This window comes from Harmonia axyridis, chromosome 5, assembly GCF_914767665.1.
Source record: "Harmonia axyridis chromosome 5, icHarAxyr1.1, whole genome shotgun sequence".
Taxonomy (NCBI): Eukaryota; Metazoa; Arthropoda; class Insecta; order Coleoptera; family Coccinellidae; genus Harmonia; species Harmonia axyridis.
Window position 1 is genome coordinate 33,806,329 of NC_059505.1, and position 27,345 is coordinate 33,833,673.

The 27,345-nt window shown below is 36.6% G+C and overlaps 1 protein-coding gene across 12 annotated transcripts in view; it reads right to left on the reverse strand.

Moving 5' to 3' along the window:
- LOC123680682 overlaps positions 1–27,345 on the reverse strand; it is a 194,503-nt gene that overhangs the window by 60,375 nt on the left and 106,783 nt on the right. For 11 of the 12 annotated variants that reach the window (XR_006747551.1, XR_006747552.1, XM_045618712.1 and 8 more), the window contains exons 6-10: positions 19,813–19,893; positions 11,011–11,208; positions 6,856–7,128; positions 1,667–1,812; positions 904–948 (exon numbers count right to left, since the gene is read on the reverse strand). Coding sequence is in view for 10 of the 12 variants with exons in the window: in XM_045618712.1 (XP_045474668.1) it covers positions 904–948; positions 1,667–1,812; positions 6,856–7,128; positions 11,011–11,208; positions 19,813–19,893 (743 nt within the window). In the remaining 2 variants the exon portion in view is untranslated. The remainder of the gene's footprint in view (positions 1–903; positions 949–1,666; positions 1,813–6,855; positions 7,129–11,010; positions 11,209–19,812; positions 19,894–27,345) is intronic. The other variant, XM_045618709.1, reaches the window with a different exon arrangement.

A 27,345-nucleotide genomic window follows, 5' to 3' on the forward strand; every position in this document is an offset into this window, starting at 1 on the left:
TGAAACAAGAGTTAGTTATCTTTGATGAGAGTTATTGAATATAACCATGAAAAATGAGCGCTCAAACGCTGCTGTATTTCTCTATTTCTATGAGTGTGATAACGTGAAAAATACGACATTTTTTGTGAAGCTTTAAATTGTTATTGTAATATAAACAGGCCACAGGATGGTTCAAAATTAAGTATCAAAATTTCAGGGACGTCGAAATAATATTTTTTTTCCATAAATATGTGTCCTTTACCGCTACAGAGCGTTTGAGTTCCGATATTGTTAGTTTTTTCTTCATAGATCTTTCAGTTTTTAAGATATTAAGATCAAATCTGAAATATAGTTTTTTTTAGGTTTCTTATTTTTAGTTAATGTCCAAGGAAACTTGTAATTGAGAACACAATCCGAATACGTAGAGTTTTTATTTTCATTCCTACCTTTAGTTACAAATTTTAATCAAATGTACCGAATTACAAAGAATGATTTCACTTTTTCCTCAATTACAATCGTAGATGCGTAAAAATTACAAGAAATGAGTCAGAAAAGGTAAATACCGTAGTCAAGTCACCAGAATTCTCTCAAACAAAATCTAATTTTTGGACACATCAGTATTTTTAGACATTTCAGTTCCAAACTAGATCTGAACTGAAAATCATTTGTCCATATCAGTATTTTCAATTTTTCGCCGAGCTAGATTTCGAGAACAGTAAATTTACCGTGAACAGTGCAACGTACTGTAGTGCAGTATTTGTGATTAGTGCACCCTATGTTTTCATCTCACAGTGACATTTAAAAATAATGACAAATCGTGAACATAGTTTGTGGCTGTGTGAAATGTGATTGGGTGATTTGAACGAGCAAATAAAAAGTGACAACATATTATGATCTATGGTAATGATTAATGCAAGTTATTACCTCATCGATATTATTGTAGACACAGCATGGTACATTTGGTTCTTTCTGCATTGTCAAGAACAAACATAAATATAGAAATTTAGTAGAGAAACTACAATAAGAAATTGTCAGTACCCAATACCTGTTTTGTTCAGAATTATTATTTGATCAATATATATCAGATGGAAATTCTTTTGAGATTTTATTCATTCTGAAGTGAATTTCATTCAGGATGTCTGGAGGAATATGATATTATAAAAGTTCGAAGGTTGATCAGAATACATGACTGGCAAAATCTGAGGATAGTGTTTATTTTCTGAAATATTACATGCTACACTACCCTTTGTCGGCATAATTGTTGACAATATTCCGCTATCATATTAATATCATACAGCGTTCGTATTGATTTGTACAATTGTTGTTCGACTAGAGAAGAGGTCAGGTTTTTTAGAACAAAACCAGTTCTTAAAACAAGGCAGACTTGTTTTGGACTCAATCAGAAATCATCATAAGGCTAGTTTTGAAATACTCCGAGTCATATCATGAAGATGGAAATGAAAACACTTCAAAATAGATTAAGAAAGAACAATCGGAAAAAACTGACAGAGATCTGTCATTTGTTTCCGATCTTTCTCGCTCAATGTATTGTGAAGTGACAGAACTGTCAGTTCTAAAATATAGTTTTTTTCTGCAATCATTATATTAGTTACTGACAATTTCCTATTGTTCGTATTGGAAGAAATGCTTGGAACTCATTGGAAAAAAATATGAACAAACAACTCACTTTTCTGATTCTGGAGGGGGTGTTTTAAGACTTTTGAAAGCCTTCAGCCATTTGGTTTTCATGCTACCCTGCGAAATCGTTGACATTTTACGATCACTAGACGTACTACTTCGTTCACCTTCCAATTTACTGCTGAACAGTTCTTTCTGCAACAGAAGGAAACAGCCCATTTATTTAAGTTCTTTAGACGTACGTGATACTCAGGAAGTCATTCACATATTCCAGAGAATTAAAAAATTCATAGAGATATTAGATATCAGGTGTGTGAATTAGTCTTTCCCGTTTTTTTTTCAAATTTTGAGCCTTTATTGTGAAAAAATGGTTACAAATGAATTATTGAAAGTATTGGCCATCGCTAGCTACAACTTTTCCCCATCTTTCTGGCAACATACGAATCCCGTTGCGAAAAAATTCGACCGGTTTGGCCTCTATCCAGTCATCCACCCATTTTTTGGCTTCCTCGTAGGAATGGAAGTGCTGGTCAGCCAGGCCATGCGCATCGATCTGAAGAGATGGTAATCAGACGGAGCAATGTCTGGACTATACGGCGGGTGGGGTAGGACTTCCCATTTGAGCGTTTCTAAGTATGTTTTCACCGGCTGTGCAACATGTGGGCGAGCATTGTCATGTTGCAAAATAACTTTGTCGTGCCTGTCGGAGTATTGTGGCCGTTTTTCTCGCAGTGCGCGGCTCAAACGCATCAATTGTCGTCGATAGACCTCGCCTGTGATCCTTTCATTCGGTTTCAGAAGCTCATAGTAAACCACACCTAGCTGGTCCCACCATATACAGAGCATGAGCTTGGCGCCATGAATATTTGGCTTGGCCGTCGATGATGATGCATGGCCGGGTAGTCCCCATGATTTTCTTCGCTTCTGATTATCGTAACGGATCCACTTTTCATCGTCAGTCACGATACGATGCAGAAAACCCTTTCTTTTATGTCGCTGAAGCAGCTGTTCGCAAGTGAAAAAACGCCGTTCGACGTCTCTCAGCTTCAGTTCGTACGGCACCCAATTTCCTTGCTTTTGGATCATTCCCATGGCTTTCAAACGCTTGGAAATGGTTGTTCGGTCAACTCCCAATGCTTCAGCAAGTTCTTCTTGCGTTTGACACGAATCTTCATCAAGCAAAGTCGCCAATTCTTGATCTTCAAAGATTTGCGGCCGCCCGGAACGCTCCTTGTCTTCCACGTCGAAATCGCCACTTTTGAAGCGTCGAAACCATCCGCGAACACTTGAATCATCGACACAACCTTCTCCATAAGCTTCCTGAAGCAACCGATGCGCCTCGGCAGCAGATTTCTTCAAATTGAACCAATAAAGTGAAACTTCCCGCAAATGACGTCGACTCGGCTCAAATTTCGACATTTTCACGATTTCAAATATTTATGATGCGAAAAAATTTCAACTAATGTGTTAGTGTGGAATTGTTGACAGATGAATAAGCTTTGATTATGACATATGTAACCATTAAATACTCGCACAGTATTGGTGGCGCCATCTCTTACAAAAAACGGGAAAGACTTATTCACACACCTTATATAAATAATGTTATTGTTTAGTTGCAAATTGGCGAACGCGCCACATATTTATATTTTCAACCATACTGGAAAGGGGTCAGAATTTTTTTTGTCGACGATAAGTTAACAATTTCAGAACAAATATACACGATTATACATAAAAGAGCTCATTACTAGTTCATCATTTCCACCCATCGTTTCCAAAACAATATTTTTGCGACGGTTGCAAAATGGCGAAGGAACTAGTTATTTATTTCCGACAATCCAGTTACTTTACCTCTTAAAAACAAGACTCCTAAAGTTGATGTGAAAACGAAATAAAAATTAAAATGAACTCCTTTAAGGAAATGACTTCCTGAACACGTTAAACACGTTAAAATTTTCGCAAAATTGAATGAATTACTCCGATGCAAATATCAATCTACTCAATGAGTTTCCGACTGAAACATCTCAGATAACATGTAATGACATGATAATGGACGTGTTCAATGTAAATCCTGAATAATTCATATCAGTAAACAACGTTTGTTTACATAAACTCAACTTCAAGACAAGTTACAATCTCTTGTGAACAAGGACATTGAACTGCGGAATATCCTTGGCGCATCGTCCTGGATTACGTTATGGTAGGTCAGTGAATTGTTTGGGGTCACATTAACCGTAAACCTAGATCTTTAATTGAACAATGTTCAAATTATAAAGTTGCTTTACACTTTCCGAAAACAACAAAAAGTTTAATGAGCATTCTATTCGGTAATATACTCACAACACTTTTGGGCAGCTGTGTCCACCCCATTATGAATATTTCCTTGCACCTTCGAAACACCCGACAACCACAAAAAACACACCGTAAAGTTCACGGGAAAAGTATCAGCTGACACTCGCTACGGAAATTTGAAACAGAGAATTTCAAACGGTGTTAATGTTTAACATCGCGGCAATATATGTCGTGGTATTGATATTCTCTGCGCAAACTTGATGCGCATTCAACTTCTCGGAACTGGAGCGTGGTACAGGGTCTTTCCAGAAAATAACAAACCATTTTTCCTAGACATGTGTCTTGAAATTCCAAGATGACTTTCCGGAAAATAACTAATCATTTTTCCTCGAAGTGTGACTTGAATTTCCCAGATGACCGGTCCCCCAAATAATTTTTCACCCCATCTGACTGTGTTCCTATATATTGTCATTCCGAATATCCTGTTATCTTACGGATCGAATTGGCGATGTTGCCAAACTCCGAAGATTATCTAAAACCGGATCTGGAAATTGCAAACAACCAAGTTTTGAGAAAGAAGTTCCTCAATGAGATTTGCTGTACGAGAAGCCGGCAGAATTCGTCACCTAAGGGCGATACGCTTAGAGGACCTTCCCTAAATTTCTTCAAGATTGACGAGAAAATAATTTCGTATTTCCTGCTTTATTTAAATTCTCTACGTAAAGTGTTCCAATGTTGCTAAAAAGCACCCAACATCATAATGCCCTTCCTGTATATCGCCAACCTATCGTTTCTGTGGCACCCTACGCTTCTATTGGTTTGTCTGTGTCTCCATATGGTTGTTCTATGAGCCCATCTATTTCCAGTCATTCTAGTCACATGACCAGTCCAATTCCACTTAATCACAGCCACCTCCTTGATTACGCTTCTAACCGTAGTTTGCTTTTACTGTTGCAAAATGGCGAAGGAACTAGTTATTTATTTCCGGAAATCCAGAAACTTACGCTTTTAAAAACAAGACTCCTCAAGATGATGTAAAGACAAACTAAGACTTATAATGAAATCCAAGATGACTTCTTGTACACCAACAAGGAATTAGAATATAAGGAAACAAACCAAGGTTAGCCCCCCCTGAATTACCAATCTTGGTTTGCTTCCTCATATTTATGAAGGAAGGAATGAGAATATAAGGAGGCGAATCAAGGTTAGGGATATTATTCAAAAGAAGCTGAGATGAAGTAATCATGTGTCTAGATAGACTGGAAATAAATAGGTCAATAGTTAACCGTAAGGAGATCCAAATAAATTAAAAGAAACGTAAGGCGTCCACAGAAACGATCGGTTGACGATAGAAAGAAGGCGGGTTAAAAATTGGGTGATCGAGGCACTAGATAAGGAAGCGTTGAAATATCTGAGAGACCTATTATGTCTAGGAGTGGATGGGTTGAGAAAGCAGAAAAAGACAGAAGACATGTGCATCCCCAAGCGCGTTGGTTATTGGCAGGAATATGTGATAGTCACTTGGCCCCAGCTCCAGGCTAAAAGGCTGGATGAAGAAGAACCTTTCATTCGAGCTCTTGGAACCTCAGGTGCTTTATCAAAGATGTGTGATGTCTGGCTTTGTCCTGATGAAACACAATTCCTTTCCTCTTCATCAGTGCGGCCGCTTTTGTTCGACTATCAGCTTTAAACGGTTGAAATATTGGAAGGACAGCGCAGAGTTGGGTCATTTGACCACAGAATAGCAACTCATAGAAGAATATTCCCTGCTAATCCCAACAAACACACAGCAACACCTTCCTGGTCATCAATCTTGGTTTGGTCACGGTCTAGGATGCTTCCTTGGCATTCGATCAAGACCTCTGTTGCTTGACATTGTCGCTGTTGACATGGGTCGATTTTATTGCGATTCAGCAGCGATTTTCAGATGGAAATTCGGTCTATGACTTTTTTTTGCGTCAGAACATGTGGTACCCAAACATCGAGCTTTTTCATCCAACTCTCTGCAAATGGCTTAAAACGGTTTTATGATAGATGTTCAGCTCCTGGGCGATGCTCCAACTGCTAACATGACAGTCTATTTCAATATTCACTATGTTTGATCTATATTTTCACGACAGACCTGCCCAGAGCGTAATGTATCATTCACCTCCACTATACCAAAAACGCAATCGAACAAACCACTGTTGTGCAACAAGAACCCAAAGAGTATCATCCCAATGTCCAAAAAGTTTCTTCGAAACTTTGACATTGCGAGATCCAAGAGGTATCTGGATTTAAGCAAGAATATGCTACACATCCTCACTGGATTCCTCACAGGGCATTGTCGCCTTAGGAAACACCTCATGAGAATGGGTCTAGCAGAAAATGACGAGTGCAGATTCTGTGGGGAGGAGGAAGAAACTTCGGATCACCTGGAGATGGAATGCCTCGCCATCATCATCTAACGCAAAATCTGCCCTGGACAAGAAACTTGTAGAAATGAGGAATTACCTCCTTGAAGCCATTCCATCTACTGGAGTTCATTAGAACTCTGGAACTGGAAGGCGAGCTGTAGATCACGTTATGGCGAGAATAGATATGATGGGAGGCTCAATAAACCATTAGGTCGCAGTGAAACGGAAACCTCCTCAATAAAATCTCAATCTTAATAATCCCAGTGTTTTAAGTCGCTTTCGACGCGTTTTTTCTTTGAGGTAGTAAACATTTAAATATGGCGAATTTCTAACTTCAAGACCTCCATGCTCAAATTAACTTAGTCTAAGAATTAAGGGCAAATAAGCATTAATAGTATACCACATCTTCACAATGCCATATCATATACAACTGATAGACCAATAACGAACGAGATAAAATTTCTCTCTTTATCTCATTTGTCATCATGGAGCTATCCCAGAAGGATCTATAGGGTGTATTATAAGCTAGTGATACTATTTGTTTGAAACTTACCTGCGCATTGATGGCACTTAAATGCATGTGAGCAACTCTAAGATCGAATCTCTTCATCGAGATATCTTCTTGCAATTCGTTGGCTTTGTTGTAGAGTGACGCTTCCACAGACCGTTGTTGAACCCTCACTAAAGTGTCCAAGGAATCCTTAATCTGACGAATTTGGATCTCTAGATCTGCAGCTTCCTTGCTGAGAGCATCATGTGATGGTTTTAGTTGAACAGCTGATAGTCTGTCTATGACCAATTCGTCTTTCAGTGGAGGAATATTATCCTAGGAAAAGAAATGAAAAAAAGAGATTAAATTTCAGCATTATACTAAAATTTTCAAGGGAAAATTATTCTGTTTTTGGGAAAACAAGATTTGGGAAACCCGTTTTATGTTTAGATATTCCCAGACCATTGTTTTGATGAGTAGTAATATTCGATTTTCAAGAACGAAGAAATGATTTACTAGTAGAATAATTCCATTTGTCAACACATTTATTTCTCAGACTTCACTTTGTACTGGGATATATTAATTCGATATTTCTCATTAAATATGGAATAACCTTGGGATAATTTGCACGAAATAGCTGGGTCAGAGTCGGATCATAATCAATAGACAGAAAAGTAATGTTTATGTTTGAAGTTGATGTTTTTATCTTGATTGGAATTGAATATAATTAAAAGTTTGAAAATAATACTGTACAATCTTTATATCTCTAAATGGTTTGATTCTTGAGAGAGTGAAAGTAGTTGAGTACTTGAAAACTGGAATCGAAGTTATCGTTTGAACACCATATAGATGATTGTTTCCAGAGGTTTTATTCTGAGAATTCCTACGGAATTCAGAAGTGAAAAGTTATTTATTTTTAACTGATTCAATGATTTGGAATCTCTTTCATTATTAATACATTAATCGGATTGAAAGAGTATAAAATGAATTCATTAGAGCCTTGTATTACAGATTCGGAAATAGGCACTTTGAGTTATTGAGAAAGATTAAGACATTATGCAATGACTACTCTAGATCGAAGAAGAGTTATATTCGATAGAACTTTCATGTATCGAATAATGAATGGCCAACAATTCATCACGTTTTCAACAGTGAAATCTATTTAATAACTTGCGTTTTTTACCGGACGTCGTAGAGAACTTCTTTATGTTCCAAGAGCACGCACATTGTTGTACTATAACTTCATTTTTCGCGTTTTTATAAATGGCACATTTTGTTTATTGATATTTTCAATATATTCCAAGTTGCTTTAGGAGAAGAATTGATTTGGATCTATACCATAAAATACTGAATTGTTTTCTTTTTGTAATTTGTTGATATTTTAGAACTGTTATCTAATTGTTTATCTTCAGAATCAACTGTATATTTCGTCTTTTATTTTTGGTTAACTTTTGTAATTTAATTCAAGATGTTTGTGTTAAGTAATTAATTAAAAAAATATTCAACTTTCAACTCAAAATATGTTTTTACGTGAGAATTCAAGACCTTTTCAATAGGTCTGAATACAATTTTGTCATTTTTCAACACAAACTCTGAAAAGCTCTTATTTTTTGTTCATCGTTTGAATGCCGATTGCGGAAAAAATGTTTCATTTGAAAATAATTGTCAGAATCATCCAAAGTAATTTGATGCAATGAGAAAACCATGACGATCAAACATTACTGAATATCAAATATGTGGAGCTAAAATTTCAATTGAAAAATCATAATGAAGGCTACTATAAAAAAATCAACGATTTTCATAAAGCATAAAAAAATACTCGACATCAATTTAGCCGACCTGGATAATTATATGAACGTTGGTGTGACAGAAATAAGGAAGTTGAGAAGTTAGGGGAAATTCTGTTTGCGAACTATTTCAACTTTGTAGGAAATTCTGTCGAATCGGCAAATAAATCACGCAGTGAATTGAATTTATGCGGAAAAATAATTGTAATTTAGCCATTGGTTATTATCCTTATTAAAGTTTGAAAGTTCGACTAATCTTTACTTTCCCTGCTGAATTTTGAACTGATTATTGTATATACACGTTGTTTAATTAAATATGTTCAATATCTGGATCGCGTCAAAATTTGATGATTCCGTCCAAAATATTTTGTATATACATAGATTGCTCGAAATACCGGGTGTTTAAAATTTAATATTTTGATTGTCACAATAATTTTTTTATGATTTTATAATTACCATTTGAAAATTTTCGATTAACATGTATTATTAGAGGATAAACCTCTCGCCTCAAGACAAAACATGTGGTTTTTGCAGGACTGGGCACTAACACTTTCTCCCTATACTATATTTTATTATATTCGTCAATACTTAACTGAACAGTTTCCGCATCCATGAATTGGTTGTGGGAAGTTAGTTTTCTTGGCCACCGATAAGTTCCTATTTCAATACTTTGGATTTTGTAATTTGATCGCAAATGAAGGAATTACATAGTTCACAAAGAAAAAATTAATTTTATATCGGAATTGCAACGTGAAATAAAAAAAGCTGCAAATGTGATTAAAAATGAGAGGTTTATTCGATATTGATTAATAGATCTTTGCGAAAGTGGATCACAAAGTTTATTAAGGTAAATGGTGGGCATTCTGAAGATTTTCAATGAAAAATCCTGTATAGATTCACTAGAGTCAATATCAAACAATTAAATTATTCTTATCTGAAAATATTAAGCTATATCTTCATGGAAAATACAAAGAAATATTACATTTTTGATTATCATATCATTTGTGATCAAGGTCATTTCTAACATTCTCAGCTTTGAAGTTTAGGTTAGATCTTGAATTCAAATGTTCAGACTTCAAATTTGGTAACTTTTCAAATTATAAGCCTTTGAGAAGGAAAAATGCGTATAGAACAATACAAGAATTCTAAACCTTCATTTATTTTATAGCCATTTATTTGAAACATGTGAAATTCTATTTCTAGGAAAATATGTATTTATCGAATTTGGGTTTGTATAGCATTATTCTGATATTCTCAATATTTTTTTATTGACTTTGTCTACATTTACTGATTTTGTCTGTTTGATATTCTTGAAATTGTTTCCCTGAACAAGCGCCAAAGCAATTGTTTTCATCACTACTTTCTCCTGTACAGGGTGTCTCAAATTCGATGCTCACTGAAAACATCTTGAGGACTATGAGACTTTGAGAAAAAATCTTCAATGCCCCTCGATCTTTTTTTTCGAAAGAATGAGATATCAGAAAGTGGTTTATAGATGATTCGTTCTCAAGTTAGAGGGCGTTTCTGAGAAATTACCGTTTCAAATATCTTGTGCTATATCTGGATTTCTTTTCGAGATATTCAAAAAATTCCTGAAAATTTTTTTAATGCGACACTATATTTTCAACGTTTTTTTGTTGCAGCTGATTTATCGAAAAGCATCCCATAATTTGTTGTTCAAAAATGTAATTTTTTTCAAAGATATTGAGTTTTTCGACTTAATTCTTTTGAAGGGACACCATATATAAAAACATTCTTCATTTATTTCGAGATTTGATTCATTTTGTGTCCATTGTGTAATTGTAATAAAGTTATATAAAGTGTTTCGAATATCTAGAACAGAAACCAAGCTAAAGCGAAATATTTGAAACAGTAATTTTTAAGAAACGTCCTGTAAGTCGAGTACGAATTAAGATATCCATGATCTGCTTTCTGATATCTCAGTACTTCGAAAAAAGAGATCGGGGATCCTCGAAGATTTTTTTTCTAAGTCTTATAGTTCTCGAAATGCTTTCAGTTAGTATCCAATTTGGGACATTCTGTACAGAGTCCTGATGTTCAAAAACTTACTGAATCTGTAAACTGAATCCTCAACAATCTATTTCCTTGAAGACTTTGGACTATAATGAAACGAGAGATGGCGTCAACACTGAAAATAACGAAAGACGCAACATCCAAACCAATAAAAATACAATTAATACCCCACCCATCGCAGAAAGCGCTGAATTTACAAACTGCATTTTTTAATCTTCTCCCATCGTATGCAGGCACTCTCTGCAAGCGACTTGCTATAATAACCTACACCATCTACTCCAAAACCTCATCATCTCAACCTTATTTCCTTCCAATCAACTACCGACTCTGACTCTGATGCATCAACCTCATTAAGCTACGACTACGCTCATTTATTAACTGGCAAGAACACACTTACGTTAGGCGTCTCGACGTACTCCCCTCCATTCGACGCCTCTGGCGGCGGTGGCTGCGGCGGAACGAACGGCCTCTTCATTATTAATCCACGTCCCTGAGGGGCAGGAAGTGACCTCGCCAGATGGGACAGATCCGAAGACCCGGAGACGGCTTTGCATTGGACCACCAAACTTTCGTACCTCTTGTGCTGCTCCATGGCCTGGAATGAGACGGGGGATTTTTGAGGTTGGAAGAACTGTGTGCATGCCTGACGTTTTAATAAAAACTCTAAATTGGATTTTTATGTAGGTTTCTGCGGTGGAAAGGTTCCGGTTTCCTCTGGAGATGGTGCTGGTGGCGCTTTAGTTGAATCATCTATGAGGAAAGTTTCTTTGAGGAGGTGAACTCGATAAAAATATCCGGGGTTTAACCAAACGGTATATTCGGAATTTGTTTGAGGAGGATTTGGACGAAAGAAGCACATAATAATTTTTATCTACTTCTCTTGAATTATATATTCATTATTCAACTGCTTTTGAGCGATTAATAGCATCTATTAACAAACAGCGTGAGTTATAATAACTCACTACTATAACTCACTATAATAAATCGGAAAAGATGGATCTGTGCTTCTATACTTCTCTGCTTCTATTCGATTGGCCGGAAGGGAACATTCCATTATTGTTATTGAGGGGAGGAATGTCCGAGGGAATGTCACTTTAATAATTTTGACGTTTTCAAATTAAGTTGATATCTAATTATTGTGAATTTTCTGCTGAAAACGATTAATTCAGACAGTGAAGATGATATATTATACATACATTTCCAAAAGAGAAACAGCTAATGTCACCATACAGAATTACTCGCCCGAAAAAAATATGAAGGAGAAATTTTCAAGACATGTGTAGCAGTAAGCAGTAAGTCATCGTTTACAGGGAACTATTGAGGGTTTTCAATGAAGTTCTATCTCTGTACTCTGTACTAGATTCGAGCTAACAGAAGCTAGATCGAGTGTGATTGGCGACACTAAGTTTCCATCTCTCTTGTATTCGGGATCGAGCACAAATGTTTACTTTCCGTTCCTTCTGTCTATATTCTAAGGCTGTATTTTTTTCTTAGTATTTATTGATGTAGTCGTAGATAAAGTATAGTATTCAACTTGCGGTAATGGTCATAACTCACTTGATGAATTACAGCACTCGCCTGCGGCTCGTGCTGCAAACTTCATCTGCGTGAGTTATGATCACATTACCGCTCGTTGAATAATATACTATTATCGAGACTTCTTCATTTTGAAGGTATTTGACCAATGAATTTGCGGCACTTGTTAGGTAGGTAATGAAACTCGTTGCACAACTCAATATTCATTGCGTGAAGCATTTTTTCGGAGAAGAATTCCAACGATAAATGAATTCGTACCTATCCAATAACCGACATTGCTTCTTCTATGTAGACTGGAAGTCTTTCTGAATCACTTATTTCCACAAAACACATCAAATACCAGCCGAAAATTCCACTTGGAAGGCATTGTTTACTATGAAACTTGATAGATACAAGTGGTTGTCAATGTATTTCGATGATCTCAAGGCAATTTATATCAACTATGATATTTTCAGTTAAGTTTCATAAAAGTTAATTACAACGTTGTGGTCAGTTTTTTTTTCATTATAGGCAGTCGTAGATGAAACGTTGTACTATATATGTTATGTGTGATAATGCATCATTACAATATTCGTGTGCTTACGAAATATAGTAATGATGCCTTTATCCTACTTGTATAGTGAATAACTATTATTTTTTTACCTTAAATCAGTACAGGTTCAGGTAACAAGGCCTAGACTATTAGCTGAGTCTCAATCAACAGATTTTACCAACAAAATATCATCAAATACAAAACTTGAGTTAACGAAGCTCTAGGTACACTTATCTCTGGTTACGCCATATTTTCTTCAGATCATTTGTGTCAGTCACAAAGACAGGGTTAAGAGACATTAAAACCCTGTATATATGGGCGTATTCTGAGATTTCATAGTTCTTCTGTATTTCGTTCTGTGTTGATTTTATATTCTAATGGGATAAGCGTGATATTGATTAACAACTTGCAATTTAGTTTGTTTCACAACCCTAACAACAAAAATTACATTTGTAATATACCTACATTATTTTACGCCATCGATTAAAAGTTGTTATGGGAGTGCTGAGCGAAAATCAATAAAATTAGTCACTTGGGAATCTAAGTAAACGGAGAGGCCTATACACATGCCAAAAATGGAGGCCCGAAACATTACTGTGGTATAGGAAAATGCACCTATTAGTAAGAATATCGGGATAATGAGGAAACCGAAAGAGAATCACTCTGGAAGAATCATCCAGGGATGGATCAATCTGAAAAGTTCCATTGGAACGTTAATAAAGTAAGTTCCTAAAAGTATCTGTATCTCAGTAAGAACATGCAGCACCTCCTCACTGGCTCCTTCACAGGGTATTTGAGAGCATCTTATGAAAATAGGCTTATCAGAAACTAATAACTGCAGATACTTTAAGAAGGATAAAGAAATTGGTCACAGAATACCTTGCATGCCAATTCAAAATTCATCGGGGTTACTTGAACCCTTAGGCCATTTATGGCAATCTTGAGTGGGGTAGCAACCCAGTCAGGGAGATGATCGTACATCTACGAATTTGCAATTACAAGATGATTTCCTCAGAACAAAAGATAATTTCTCGGTTTGGGCGATAATACTTGTATTTTAAGAAGGCATAAAATAACGTAGATACTATACAGCACAGGACTACATTCATTGGCAGAGTATTTCAGGGGTTGCTTTTATATTTAAAGAATTGGTCATCATGATGACCAAACGAGAAAACCAACGTTATCATTTTAACGTATGACATTTTTAGCATCAACGTACTCAGAACGTGCCTAATGATGAACTATAGATCATATGCATATAAAACCTAAAATACACAGCAATCGACCGTATCGGTCTTTCAAGATCAACCTGATTCAACTAAAATTGCTCATACTCATCTTTGAAGCAAATCGTCGTTTGTTTTTCGCAATAATCGCAACAATCGCAAGACATGTAATTATTGTACCATAAGAGCAGCGTACGTATCCCGCATTGACAAAACTGGTCATCTTTTGAAGCTATTCACAAATCGATCCAATTTTTACTTTTTCTAAAAAACCGGAAACGCTATTTAGCCAGGTCGTGTGCCAATGATCGAAATTAGACATCTTCAATCACAATGGGATGCAAAACACCCTTCCGTTTATGCCTTGCAAGCAGCTGTTCACAAGCAACCAAACGCCTTTCAACATCTCTCGGCTTCAATTCGTACGGTACTCAATTTCCTTGTTTCTGAATCATTCCCATGACTTTCAGGCATTTTGAATTGGCTTGTTGCATCACTTCCAATTATTCTGCCAATTCTTGTTGCGTTTGACACGAGTCTTGATCAAGTAATGCCCCAATTCTGCATCTTCGAAAACCTTCTCTCTTCCACCGCCATGCTGGTCTGCGACGTCAAAATCACCGTTTTGGAAGCGCTGAAACAACTCTCGGCACGTTCTTCCGATAATAGCGGCCTCACCATAGGTATTTGAGAGCATTCGATGAGCCTCAGCCGCAGATTTCTGCATATTGAAGCTAACATGTTTAATCGAGAATAACTTCATAATGCAGACATAAATCGACTAATATTACGATGGCATTATGTTTACAAATACCTAAGCTTATATTATGACATCTGGGATCTATTTATTTCGACTACCACTTACCGCTACAGTTATCAATTGCAAAACGATGGAAGCAAAGTTCTACACTTACTTACTGTGTTTTACTATGCATTTCCGAAATATAAAAGACAATCAATGTACATACAAATCAAGCCAAAACACCAAAGATCCCCAAGGCTATTATAGCCTCTCAGATAACGAATCACCCTGTATACTAAAATGTAGAGTACGACCCCGATATAGCTCTATTTCACATCACGACTATAATCGGGATGTAAATTAATTGCTGTCGTTTTTGATAACCCTTGAATATGAACGGGAATCGACATCAAAGCCACACAATCAAAGGATGGCACTACATATCAGCCAGCAATATAATGCACAATAGAACCAAACCTGCATAATTTCGATAATAACTGCCGCGGTCTGCTGAACACAGTGGTCATAATATGTTTCAGATTTCGGAACGGGGTAGTTTGTGGCAGTCGTATTTCTGCGAGTGTTAAAACTTTGACTATTAATGGGGCTCTAGTTAGTGAAACATATATGATAGTTCCAAAGAATGATTTGAGTTTTATGAACTTGTAACGACTGTAAGGATGTTGATGTTAAATGGGACAACAGTACGAATGTGACTTAGATACCAATTGGTGAGGTTGAGATACAGGATTGCTCATATTACAGAGTCCCGTTTTTGCGAGGCTCATAACTTTGATAGGAGAACTATAGAGTGTTCAAACTTTGTGCATAATATTCGTTATATCAGTTATATTCTCAAGTTTCTTCTGAGATAGGAGATAAGCTTTATTTCCTAAGGAATCTATAAGAAAATTTGAATTTTCGACAAGAAAATGGATTTTCTTTATGTCCAAGAGGAGATAATAACCAGATAATATTTCTGTTGGATACTAGAGAAACATTAGTACCTAGGTATTGATTGTCTTACATGGGCGTACAACTTTGCTTTCGTCGTTTTTCCGAAATTCGAGGCTTTATTGTAAAAAAAGAGGTTATACATTTATGATACATAACTTTCACCCATCTTTCGGCAGCGTATGAATCCCGCGTTGAAACAACTGGTCATCTTCTGAAGCGAACCACAAATCGATCCATCTTTTTACTTCTTCATAAGTCCGGAAGTGATGGTCAGCCATTAATCCAAACAAGTGATAGTCCGACGGAGCAACGTCTGGAGAATACGGCGGGTGGGGTAGTACTTCTCATTTCAACGTTTCCAAGTATGTCTTGACCACTTTGGCAACATGGGTTCGAGCATTGTCATGCTGTGAAATCACTTCATCATGTCTCACGTTGTATTGCGGCAATTTTTTCTTCAATGCTCGACTCAAACGCATTAATTGCGTTCGATAACGATCGCCTGTGATTATTTTAGTCGGTTTCAAGAACTCATAATACACTACGTCGAGCTGGTCCCACCAAATACTGACCATGAACTTGGAACCGTGAATATTCGGTTTGGCAGTTGACGTGGATATACTTATGATTTTCTGCGCTTGGGGTTATCGTAAATAACCTCTTTTTCGTCCCCAGTCACAATGCGGCATGCAGAAATCCTTTCCGTTTTTGTTTTGCAAGCAGCTGTTCACAAGTAAACAAACGCCGTTCAATATCTCTCGGCTTCAACTCGTACAGCACCCAATTTCCTTGTTTCTGAACCATTCCCATGACTTTCAGGCGTTTTGAAATGGCTTGTTGCGTCACTTCCAATGATGCTGTCAATTTTTGTTGCGTTTGTCACGAGTCTTGATCAAGTAATACCTCACCGTTCTTGAAGCGTTGAAACCACTCTCGGCACGTTCTTTCACTAAAAGCGGACTCACCATAGGCATTTGAGAGCATTCGATGAGTCCCAGCCGTAGATTTCTTCATATTACAGCAGAAAATTAAAACCTTCCGCAAATGACGAGAATTTGACTCGTAAGCTGAGATGTTTAATCGAAAATAACCTTATGATGCAGACACAAATCGACTAATATTTCGATGGCGTTATGCTTACAAATACCTAAGCTTACATCTACGATCTATTTATTTCGACAATCACTTACCGCTACAGCCATCTATTGCAAAAAAGAAGGCGGAAGAAAAGTAGTACACCTAATATTTAGAGGTAAACATAATGTTGTGCAAATTTTTGTTTACCTACTGTCATCTGCTGGATGGCAACCCCCTCATTATCTTAAATGGCAAAAGAGGCCGAGTGATGAATAATTTCGAAGGTTTAAATATGCTCAAAAACTTGTTGAAAGTAATTAGAGAAGATCATGAATGGCTTCTCATATTCCCATTAGAAATGGCTTTCAGCCTTTGTAAATAAATTTATCCTAAACAACATGGAGTTGGAGCTCATTTCGATTCACAAATTCGAAGGAAATCACAAGAGGCTAGAAAGAGGCGAAGAGACTGCTTTTATCACTAACTGGAAGATATTTTCAACCCATCTTCCCTTGAAATACCAGGGTTATTTGTATATAAACGATCGTGTACAAATCCTGAAATGGAAATGTGAATCACCCAGCTTATAAAAATTCCTAAACGAACAGGACCAAAAAAATTGAAGCGTTCTCTAGCCAAATTATCTTCGTCCCACATACTACCTACTTGGAAAGTGGACGAATTTGAGCGACGTCTACTTTGAAGCAGAAATCGTCCAATTAGAACATTTCAGTTATTCCCTTTTCGATGCAGGAGACCGAAGCTAAGGTCCCCATACCTGGCAGGGCGTATTAAAAATAACTGAAGCTGAAATTCACGTCATGAATTATTGATAGTTTTCATTTTTCGCCCAACCCTCTTCTTCATGCTCGTGCTTGGTGTATACTCACGTCAATTCCAATTATTCTTCGTATGTCGAACTGTTTATATAATGTGAAAGGTGGGGAGGCTATGTGCCTTGGAAGCAGAAAAGACCATTAGTCGATGTCAGCCAGGGAATTTTAGAAGTTTCAGCAACGTAGAGAATATTCTAATATTCTAGTATCTTCTAGAGGAAAGAAGTTTGAGGGAATTCGAAGAAAAGTGTATCATTTTATATTTATGTAGGTAGAATCTATTTTTGGGCGTTCGTTTCAAGGTAAGAGGCTTTGAAGTTGTCCGAATGTCCGTTTTGTTTGTGAAATTTTGAACCGAGTTATACCTACATGGATATGAGGAAATGTATTCTGCTGGAAGCAATGAGAACTTCCCTTAATGGAAAGCTCCTACCTGGAAACTGAGTTGGACATATGAGGATACTGAATCGATTAGATTCAAACCTCTTGGCAAAACTGATGTTATGCCAACCACTTTCGATTTTGAAACGCCCTTTGAAACGGTTATAAATGACCGTCCTAGTGCAATAAGTTCCGTAAATCGTTTGGACAAAAGTCATCCATAGGTTTCACCGATGGATCAAAATCAGAGAGAGATACTGGCATTGGGATATATGGACCTAAACTGAGGATCTCTAAAGCTCTGGGAAGTGAGCCCTCGGTTCTACAGACGAACATACTGGCTGTTTATGTCTGCGCCCAGGAGTGTCTCAAAATGAACCTCAAGGGGGCGCATATCTACATCACCACGGACGGCCAAACCACGCTGAAATCCCTGGAATCGTGCTGCCAGGGATCTCTGTTGACTTGGGACTGCCGTAACACCATAAAGCAACTGGCCAGAGTCAATAAAGTGACTACTATGGGTATCAGGGCACTGTGGGGTTGAAGGAAATGGAAAAGCTGACGAACTTGCAAAAAGTGCATCAAGGTTAACACCTGCTGGACCTGAGCCTTTCTGTGGGCTAGGAAAAGACCAATATAAAGCTGCGGTGCAGCTATGGGAGTTGAAAAACAGGAAATTAACTGGACTAACACTCCCAAACTTGCTCAGGCTAAGAAATTCGTGACGATTTCACCTACCTACGCCAAAAAGCTCTTGAACCTGTCACGAGCCGAGCTTCGGGTGATGGTGGGGCTGCTGATGGGGTACTGTCAGTACAAAAATCATTTGTAACGTATGGGAAAGTCAGCAGATGAGACTTGCAGGCTCTGTGGATCAGAAGCAGAAAAAGCCGAACACATCGTATGCAAGTGTCCGGAGCTGGCTGGCTGAACCATTCATATGGGTAAGCCGGTCCTGGATACCAGAGAGGTAACGGCCAAGGCCCCTAAGGAGGTTGTCAGTTTTATTAACGCCATTGACGACCTCTCTGGGTTTCCATAAATGAGTAGGGTAGAGAACAAAATATCTACATGGTCGCAGTTCCCGGAAGGCTTACCGAACCAAAACGACCCTAGTTCAAATAATAATAATATACCTACATGGAATTTTGAACGACAGAATTGGATAATTCCAAGTGTTTTCGCAGTGGTAAGCATCTTCGAAGGCTTTTAGATCTTAGATTGTTACTCGGTGAGAGCATGTTCAGCGGGTGCGGGAATTAAGGCAGAAACATGTTAAGTCAACGCAGAGCAGACTGACGTTACACACGAAAATCTGAAACACTGGTTTCCCTATAAGCGAACATACTAGCACAACTTGACGCTAGTTGATGGCTACCGTCAACTACCGATCTGGATGATCCAGAATTTTGTCGATTTGTCGAGTTCATTCGCTCGTTACGATTATATAACGAATAATTTCAATAACTATAACCAAAGCACTGCATTTTGATAATTCAATTACATTTCACTGAGCTTGATTTTTATTTTTTGGCGAACGTCCAAGAATGTTTCTATGGAAATGATCACAATATGGCAGGAGGCGAAACACCAAAACGATTATACCACGTCGTCAAGGGTATATTTACTTATCAATAAGCAGTTACTATGGGAAATGCACGGATTTTATTGATTAATTTAAACATGATTTATATAAAATTGAAGCTATACAGAAAAAGTGAATTCGAGATCAAATTCTATTGCCAATTCATTAATGAATGACACCCCCATAAAATGATACAAAAAATACATATATTGATGTTTCACGGCTGTAGCTCAAAACCTATTGATACCTGAACGGAATCGTTCATGCGTAAAGTGGTTGAAGTCTGCTGTTTTCAATCAGACTAAAAGCAATGACACTCACCCTGGAGGCAACAATTTCAGCTCCTTGCTGTATACAATCCGTTAAACTGGAACACACGTCAGTATAAATCTCCTCCATTTCCTGTAAAGATAAAATAATGTTATTCAAGCCTCATAACTGTGTACGTAACGTTGAAAAACAAGAGGGAAAAAAATTCATTCAGCTATAAAGATAATTCAGTAGTTATGTTATCTTCTGTAACTTCGTGTTTATTTTTTTTTCGATTTTATTACTTTGTACATGAGTATGATATTTTTATGCAGAGTTGAAAAAACGAAACGGATTTTTTTGGTGGTTCCTATTGGAGATTATTGAGTCCTGGATTACTAAGTTGTTTACCAGAAAAGATCTCATAGTATATAGATAAACTAACTGATAGAGAAACTGCAACACCCAGAAGGAGCTGTTTAAGTTGAAAAAATTTCAATAAACTTCTTTTGATTTTTTTTACCTATTTCTATTTTTGTACAGGAAATCATATAAATGCTAACATTTAATAGAACCATAGGTTTTGAAGATAAAATTGAAATAAGTTCGAAACTGCGAGGGTATATGACGTGAACCTCATTTGTTGGTTTACAATTTTTGATAGTGAAAAAATAGAAACTATAAAACACTCCTTAGTTTTGAGACTTAATCCTAACATTTCCTGAGTATGACTCTGACGCCAGCAAAGCCTTCAAAACGTTCTTAAATAATTGCGGCAATAACTTGAGTGGCTATAACGCTTTTTTCCAATTCCCTCCACAATAAGAAAATACTGCCATGATATACTGCTGTGAAATAATTGAAACCAGCGTCGAAACCTTTATCATTCAACGTCCTGGAAACAGTCCTCATCCAGTATTTATAAGACCTCTGTCACGGCTGAGGCTACGTAATCGTTTGTCTTATCCCATCCCAGATAACGTAAGCGGAAGTTCTCAGTGATATATTTTCAGATCTGAAAGTACGATGTGAAGGTCCGAGTGTTTTTCAGGAAAATTTTGCCACCTGAATGAATGACGAAGGAAAACAAAGATAGATTACCTTGAAAGAAAATGAATGTGATATTCTGCTTCTTTTATTCCACTGTAAAAAGAATCGTCGTGTATGGCACTCTTTACATTTTAAGTACATTTTTTAGAGGTCGAATAACTTAAGACGGTTATTTGAATCTTGATTCCCTGAAGAAATCACTCCCCAATTTCGTCATGATGTTTGCAATTTTCGAATTTTGTGCCGACGTGAATTTTTGTTTGATTTACTGATGCTGACGATTTGACTCAAATTCAATTCTGACTGTACAACCCTCAGAGGGATAAACATAGATAGAGGGAGCATATTTCATTTTCAGTAGACAAATTTTGTCCCCAACATGAACTATCATGAAGTTCGTGGAAATGAAAACATATCAGTGATACGATATTTCACTCAATTCGCGAGTTTCTCCACAAAAACGCACCTCTTATGTCCCATAGTGAATCAAGTTCCATATCAACTCAAAATATATTGAAATAAATATCTAAATATATCAGATATTAAAAAAACAAACTTGAAGCGCGCCAAACGACGTGAATCAACCGATGACACTAGGAGAGCAAAAGTTGCCAAACCTTGGATTTCAGCAGGTAGCTACATAAAATAATAAATATTTTGCTTATTATAAACTCCACAATTAGGAAAATATCAGATTCCTAATATTCAAATTTGCTCATTTAATCGTTACTCCGTTAAAGTTTGTCATGGAGTTTATAAAACATCTTGTTATATAGAATAACAATTTCATAATTCGTAAAAATGTCATGTTGATAGCATCAAAGATTCAAGCAGAATATCGAAAAAAATTATCTAATTTATTCGTAAGAATTGATAGATGAGTTGAGATTCTGCTAGTAAATATAAAACAACAAAGTCAAGTGAAATTTTCTATCAATTTGGTTCTGATAATCGTAGAAAATTCAAGGGAAATATGGGAAGAATTAGGGAAGCAATATACAGGGTGATTCACCGCGATAGCCTATATAGATTTTATAGAAAACTGATTATAATTTTGTACTGAAAATTTGCATGTTGGGGTTTGAGACAATGATCTTTCTCCCTAAAATATTTTCAGAACCCTACAATTTCCGGTTATACCAGAAACAGACTACTGCTTCTTTATTTCAAATGGCCCACCCAGTATATTCGATATGCCATACCTTTGGTAAAAACTCAACGATTCATGAGTTAATACTTATGAAAAAAATTATGTTCTGCAGAAAAAGTTTTTGTCGAAGAAACCTTCATCATTTTCGATTCTGCAAATACGTAGTATTATAAACAGTGTCTATCAGAAGAAATAATTTGAACAACTCAAATTCATCAAAACTCAAGATTTTCAAAGTAGAACCTATATTTTTTGTTATTTCAGTCGATTCTACGTATAAAAAGAGTGGGGGTTACTTAAGCAAACCCTATATCTAAAATGAATAATTAAGAAGAACTTTTAATGAGGAAAAACCGCAATTTCTAATTAAGTGGAGTGACTTCCGGAAAACTCAGAATGAAACTAAAATTCGATGTTCCAAGCTGTGATAAACCTAGGGTGGGTTGATCATAAAATAGCATCGCTGTGTATTGGTTCAATTTTTCCCATTGACGTAATATTCTCCTACCATTTTGTATTATGATCATTTGAAACGGATAGTCCATTTCATAGATTTCCATAAGAAGAAAAACGAATATTTCTAAAGGGTTTTTTTTTAGAGCTATAGAACTTTAAATTGCAATAAAACAACGATGGATTATTCGATGGACATGAATTTTATTAATCCGCAAGATAATCTTGTGGCGTTATATTTTAAATATGATTTCTGGCATATGACCGCCACGGCTGGCTCGGATGTAGTCCAATCTGGACGTCCAATTTTCGATGACTTTTTCCAACATTTGTGGCCGTATATCGGCAATAACACGGCGAATGTTGTCTTCCAAATGGTCAAGGGTTTGTGGCTTATCCGCATAAACCAATGACTCTACATAGCCCCACAGAAAGTAGTCTAGCGGTGTTAATTCACAAGATCTTGGAGGCCAATTCACAGGTCCAAAACGTGAATTTAGTGTGCTTCATCGCTAAACAAAATTCGCTTATGAAAATCGGGAACAACGGCAATTTCATTTTCCAATAAAATTGCACTATTTGCAAGCGTTGTTCAGGCGTGAGTCTATTCATGAATTGCCGACCAAACTGAGAATAAATCCCTTAACAGCTGTTAAATCGGTCGCCATCTTGAACAGAAATGCCAACTTAAAGTTATATACCTCGAAAAAAAAACACCCTTTATAAATGAATCATTTCAATGAAAGAAAGAGAGAAAAATATCTCAAGAATCCATCGGATATTTGAGACACGTTTGGCCAACATGACATACAATAACCGAACCATAACCTGACATCCTTCCGGCCAATATGTCATCTGGAAAAAGATCAGTTTTCGAGAGCAAAAAAGGAAGGAGAAGAGAAATAGGAGACATCTGATTCTGGACAGAATCCGATACTTCAAGAACAACAGGAAGCTTAGGAAAACATGTCAAGTGAACATCAACTCTTATTGGTGGAAATGGGATTTCCGTGTAAGGAGGAAAAGCGTCAGGATGAATGTGGGTTCCACCCTGATAATACACTAGTTTATTTATAGCAGGTCCTGATTTTCATTGATCGGGAAGTGAGGTAGAGTAATCCGATTTAGTAGACAAAGCAATATTAATAAAATGGAAAAATGTCGAAAAAATGGCTAATAAAGGTTGTATCAATAAAAATAAGAGTGTAAGCTTCTATAAAATACGATCGCTTAATATTTATTGAGTTATAAAGTAGAAGGACATATGTTCAACGTTTTTGTGGGCTCGACCTTAATTGCGCCATATGTTAGTTTGAGGGTTGTCTTTTATATTTTGATGACTGATAGGAAAACACACTATAAGCTTTGATGTTTCTTCAAATAGTCTCTATGAAAATGAAGATACACTTTTCCATACGTTAAAATCAATTATCAACAAAAATTTGCACTTCGAATAAGGTAGCTCCAAAACATGAAATTTGAAGACATAAGCTGCCTCTTCTGTGATGGGAACCTACTAATTTATTATCGATTGATACTTTAATAATCGGTACCCTTCGCCGTATGGTTGTAACTAGGGTGAGATGAATAGAGGGTACCGAGTATTATTATTATTATTATAATCATAATTATACTCCCAAATATTTTGAACTTGAACTTGATTCTCCTTCGAATTTCAATGTTCATTTGAAAAATTCACGCATGAAATTGATGTCGAGCAATAATATTCTTAAAAAATTAGCTGGTTCTTCATGGGGTGCTGATGTCAGCACTCTTCGTACGGCAGCTTTTGTTTTGATTTTTTCTGCTGCTGAATCATGTTGTTCTGTTTGGTTCATGTTCATCAAATTGATGCACAGCTCAACGTTTCTTTGAGAATTATAAGTGGAAATATTAGATATACACCTTCATATTGGTTACCAGTGCTATCACTTATACTTACGCCTCATAGTCATAGACAATTTGCAGTCGAGAAATCTTGGGATAAATTCAATTTCTACCCGAAATTATTTTATTTTGTATCTTACATCCCAGATACTAGAATTGCCAGATTGAAGTCACGCAAACCTTTATGGATTAATACTTTCCCTCAATCTTATGAAAGTGACAAAGAAATTTGGCGTACGGAATGGAGTTCTTGTAATGTCTTCAACAAAGGTCCAATCGTTGATTCTTGAGAGAAAGATCCAGGTTTCAATCTTCCTAGGAAAATTTGGTGCATTTTAAATCGCCTCAGGACTGATCATGGTGGTTGCAATAGTATGCTCTTCAAATGGCATTCTATTGAAAGTCCACAATGTGGGTGTGGTGTAGAAGAAAGCATTGACCACTTGGTGAATACTGAGCTATCCATTCAATTTCATATTCTCTTTTGAATAGGTCGCTAATTTTAAATCAATATAAAGGAAACTATTACCTACATAATTTACTTCTTTCTAGTTATTTTGTTTCATTTTAGACGTAATAAAGATATATGTCGTCAACTTTTGGTGAAGAGGAAGTATGAAAAAGATTTTGTTTGGATGAAGAGCTCACTGGTAGCATCTCAAGAACTATAAGAGAAAGAAGAAGAGAAAAATCTTCAAGGACCCCTGATCTCTGTTTTCGAAAAAATAATAAGACATAAGAAATCAGTTTTCGACTGACAGGGCGTTCCTCAAAATAGTAATTTACGTAACAAGTCCGGAAAATAGGGTTTTTTTGGACGAATAGACAAAATTCGAGGACGAGCGTAAGCGAGTCCTAGAAGTGAGTCCTGTGAGTCCAAACAAAACATTTTCGGGTGTGTTGTGTACAATATTTTTTCGGCAACCGTGTACAATAACAAATCAATGAGACGAAACATATTTTATTGCGATTGCGATCAAAGAACATGCAAATTGTTTCATATGAACTTTCAGCCGTTTTCTCGGTTGCTATGGTAATGATCAACTGCATTTATTAAAAATACACCTACCAAGATTTTCATATTCACAATGACATAAACGACGTGATTTTTTTCCGGCCTAGTCCGGGAAGTACGTACTTTCCGGACTAGGCCGGGAAATGCTACTTTCTCAGAGAAAAAGCGCCCGGGAAGTGAGCACTTCCCGGACGGTTGCCGAAAAATGATTGTTTCAAATATTTCGGTATATTTTGGTTTCTGTTCCAGATATTCGGAAAATTTCACAAATTTTTTCTCAGTAATGGTTCATATGATACTCATAATGGATCATAGATGTTTTCTCATGAGAAATATTTAAAGAAATCACATTTGCCAACTTCCACAACCTCTATCTCGAAAACTAGACATAGTATTGAGTTAGACACAGATCTTCTTGTTCAGGAGGTCACATTTTACAAAATACGAAAAATCATTCAGAGAAAATTTTTCAATTAAGCTACTGACTGGTCCTTTCTGACAGGAATCAACTAGATATAGATTAATGTCAACATTTTTCGAGATGACTGAACTGAACGATGTGAAATTAGATCCCCGACTTCCCCTCATCACAACAAAGCATCTATTTCTATTCCATTCAAAATGTCTCATAATTTCGCAACATTATTCATTCAGAATACAACGCAGTTTCGAGAACCTTGTAACGAATACTGGTGAAATGAGGACAATGCCTCTGCCTGCACCTCCAATGGAGAGTTCAGCGCTGTCGAAATAATTAAGTCAGTCAAAATAAACCGAAACTCAACGTCAATTCCCGACGCAATTTAGATGAACCACAGACAACTTTTAACCACAAAGGAAAAACTTTTTCCTGAAAGGATATTGCGAGAGCGGTGAGTGCATAAGTTTCGAGTCTGTGGTGTATGAGCTTTATGTTCTCATTAACATGTGCCGGTTAATCACAGAGTATCATCAGAAGACACTCGGAATGAAAGTGGTCTGTACGAGTTGAATTAATCTTGCCCACTTTAATTTTGAACTTGGGTTTTAGCTTTAAAGACTGAAGAGGATTCTTGTGTTACTGTTGGAGTTGATTGAACGTGATATATTGGAAGTTCTTGCCGTTTTGCCTGTTTTACCTGAAGTGTTTAGGTTTCAGGATGTAAGGAGCTCGTGTTAGAGTATAGGAAAGTGATTTTATGGCACACTTTGTTTTTAAGTCCCTACATCATCTCAACTATTGGGTTTCCCTTTTTAAATGACATAAGTCATCCGAAGCATCATATGTTAGCCATTCAATAATATGGATCGTTTATCTACTACTGAACTTGTAAAAATTGTGAAAACTTGTGAAAATTTTTTAATAATTGTAAATAATGATTCTATAGTAGGAAAGTTTCGGAATTACGGAGAGATTATGGTCAATATAATCGTCTATCTGAGTGTACAATTGGTAAGACAGTGAAAAAATTCGAAAATACTGGATCTCTTACTGACGCCTCAAGGCAGTGGACGCCCAAAGAGGCTGTCACCGATGAAAAAATCAAAAAAATTCACAAAATAAATTGGAATGACCGTAAAGTGAAGTTGATCGAGATAGCAGACATTGTGAAGATATCATCTGAACGTCTACATCTTATCATTCACTTATATTTGTACATGAGAAAGCTGTGTGCAAAATGGTTGCCACGCAAGTACACAATCGATCAAAAGCAACAACGTGTTAATGATTCTGAGCTGTTTAAGTGCAATAAACCTGAATTTTTGAGTCGATATGTGAGAATGGATGAAACATGGCTCCTTCATTTCACTTCGGAGTCCAATTGACAGTCAGCGGAGTGAACTGCACACGATGAACCGAATCCTGGCAAGGTTATGGCATCAGTATTATGGGATGCGCAAGGTATAATATACATTGATTACCTCCAAACGGGCCAGACCATCAACAGCGATTATTATGTAGCGTTATTGGATCGTTTGAAAGATGAAATAAAGACAATACGTCGTGTCACAAATCAATGAAAACAATGACAAAATTGTATGAATTGGGCTTCGAATTCCACCGTATTCG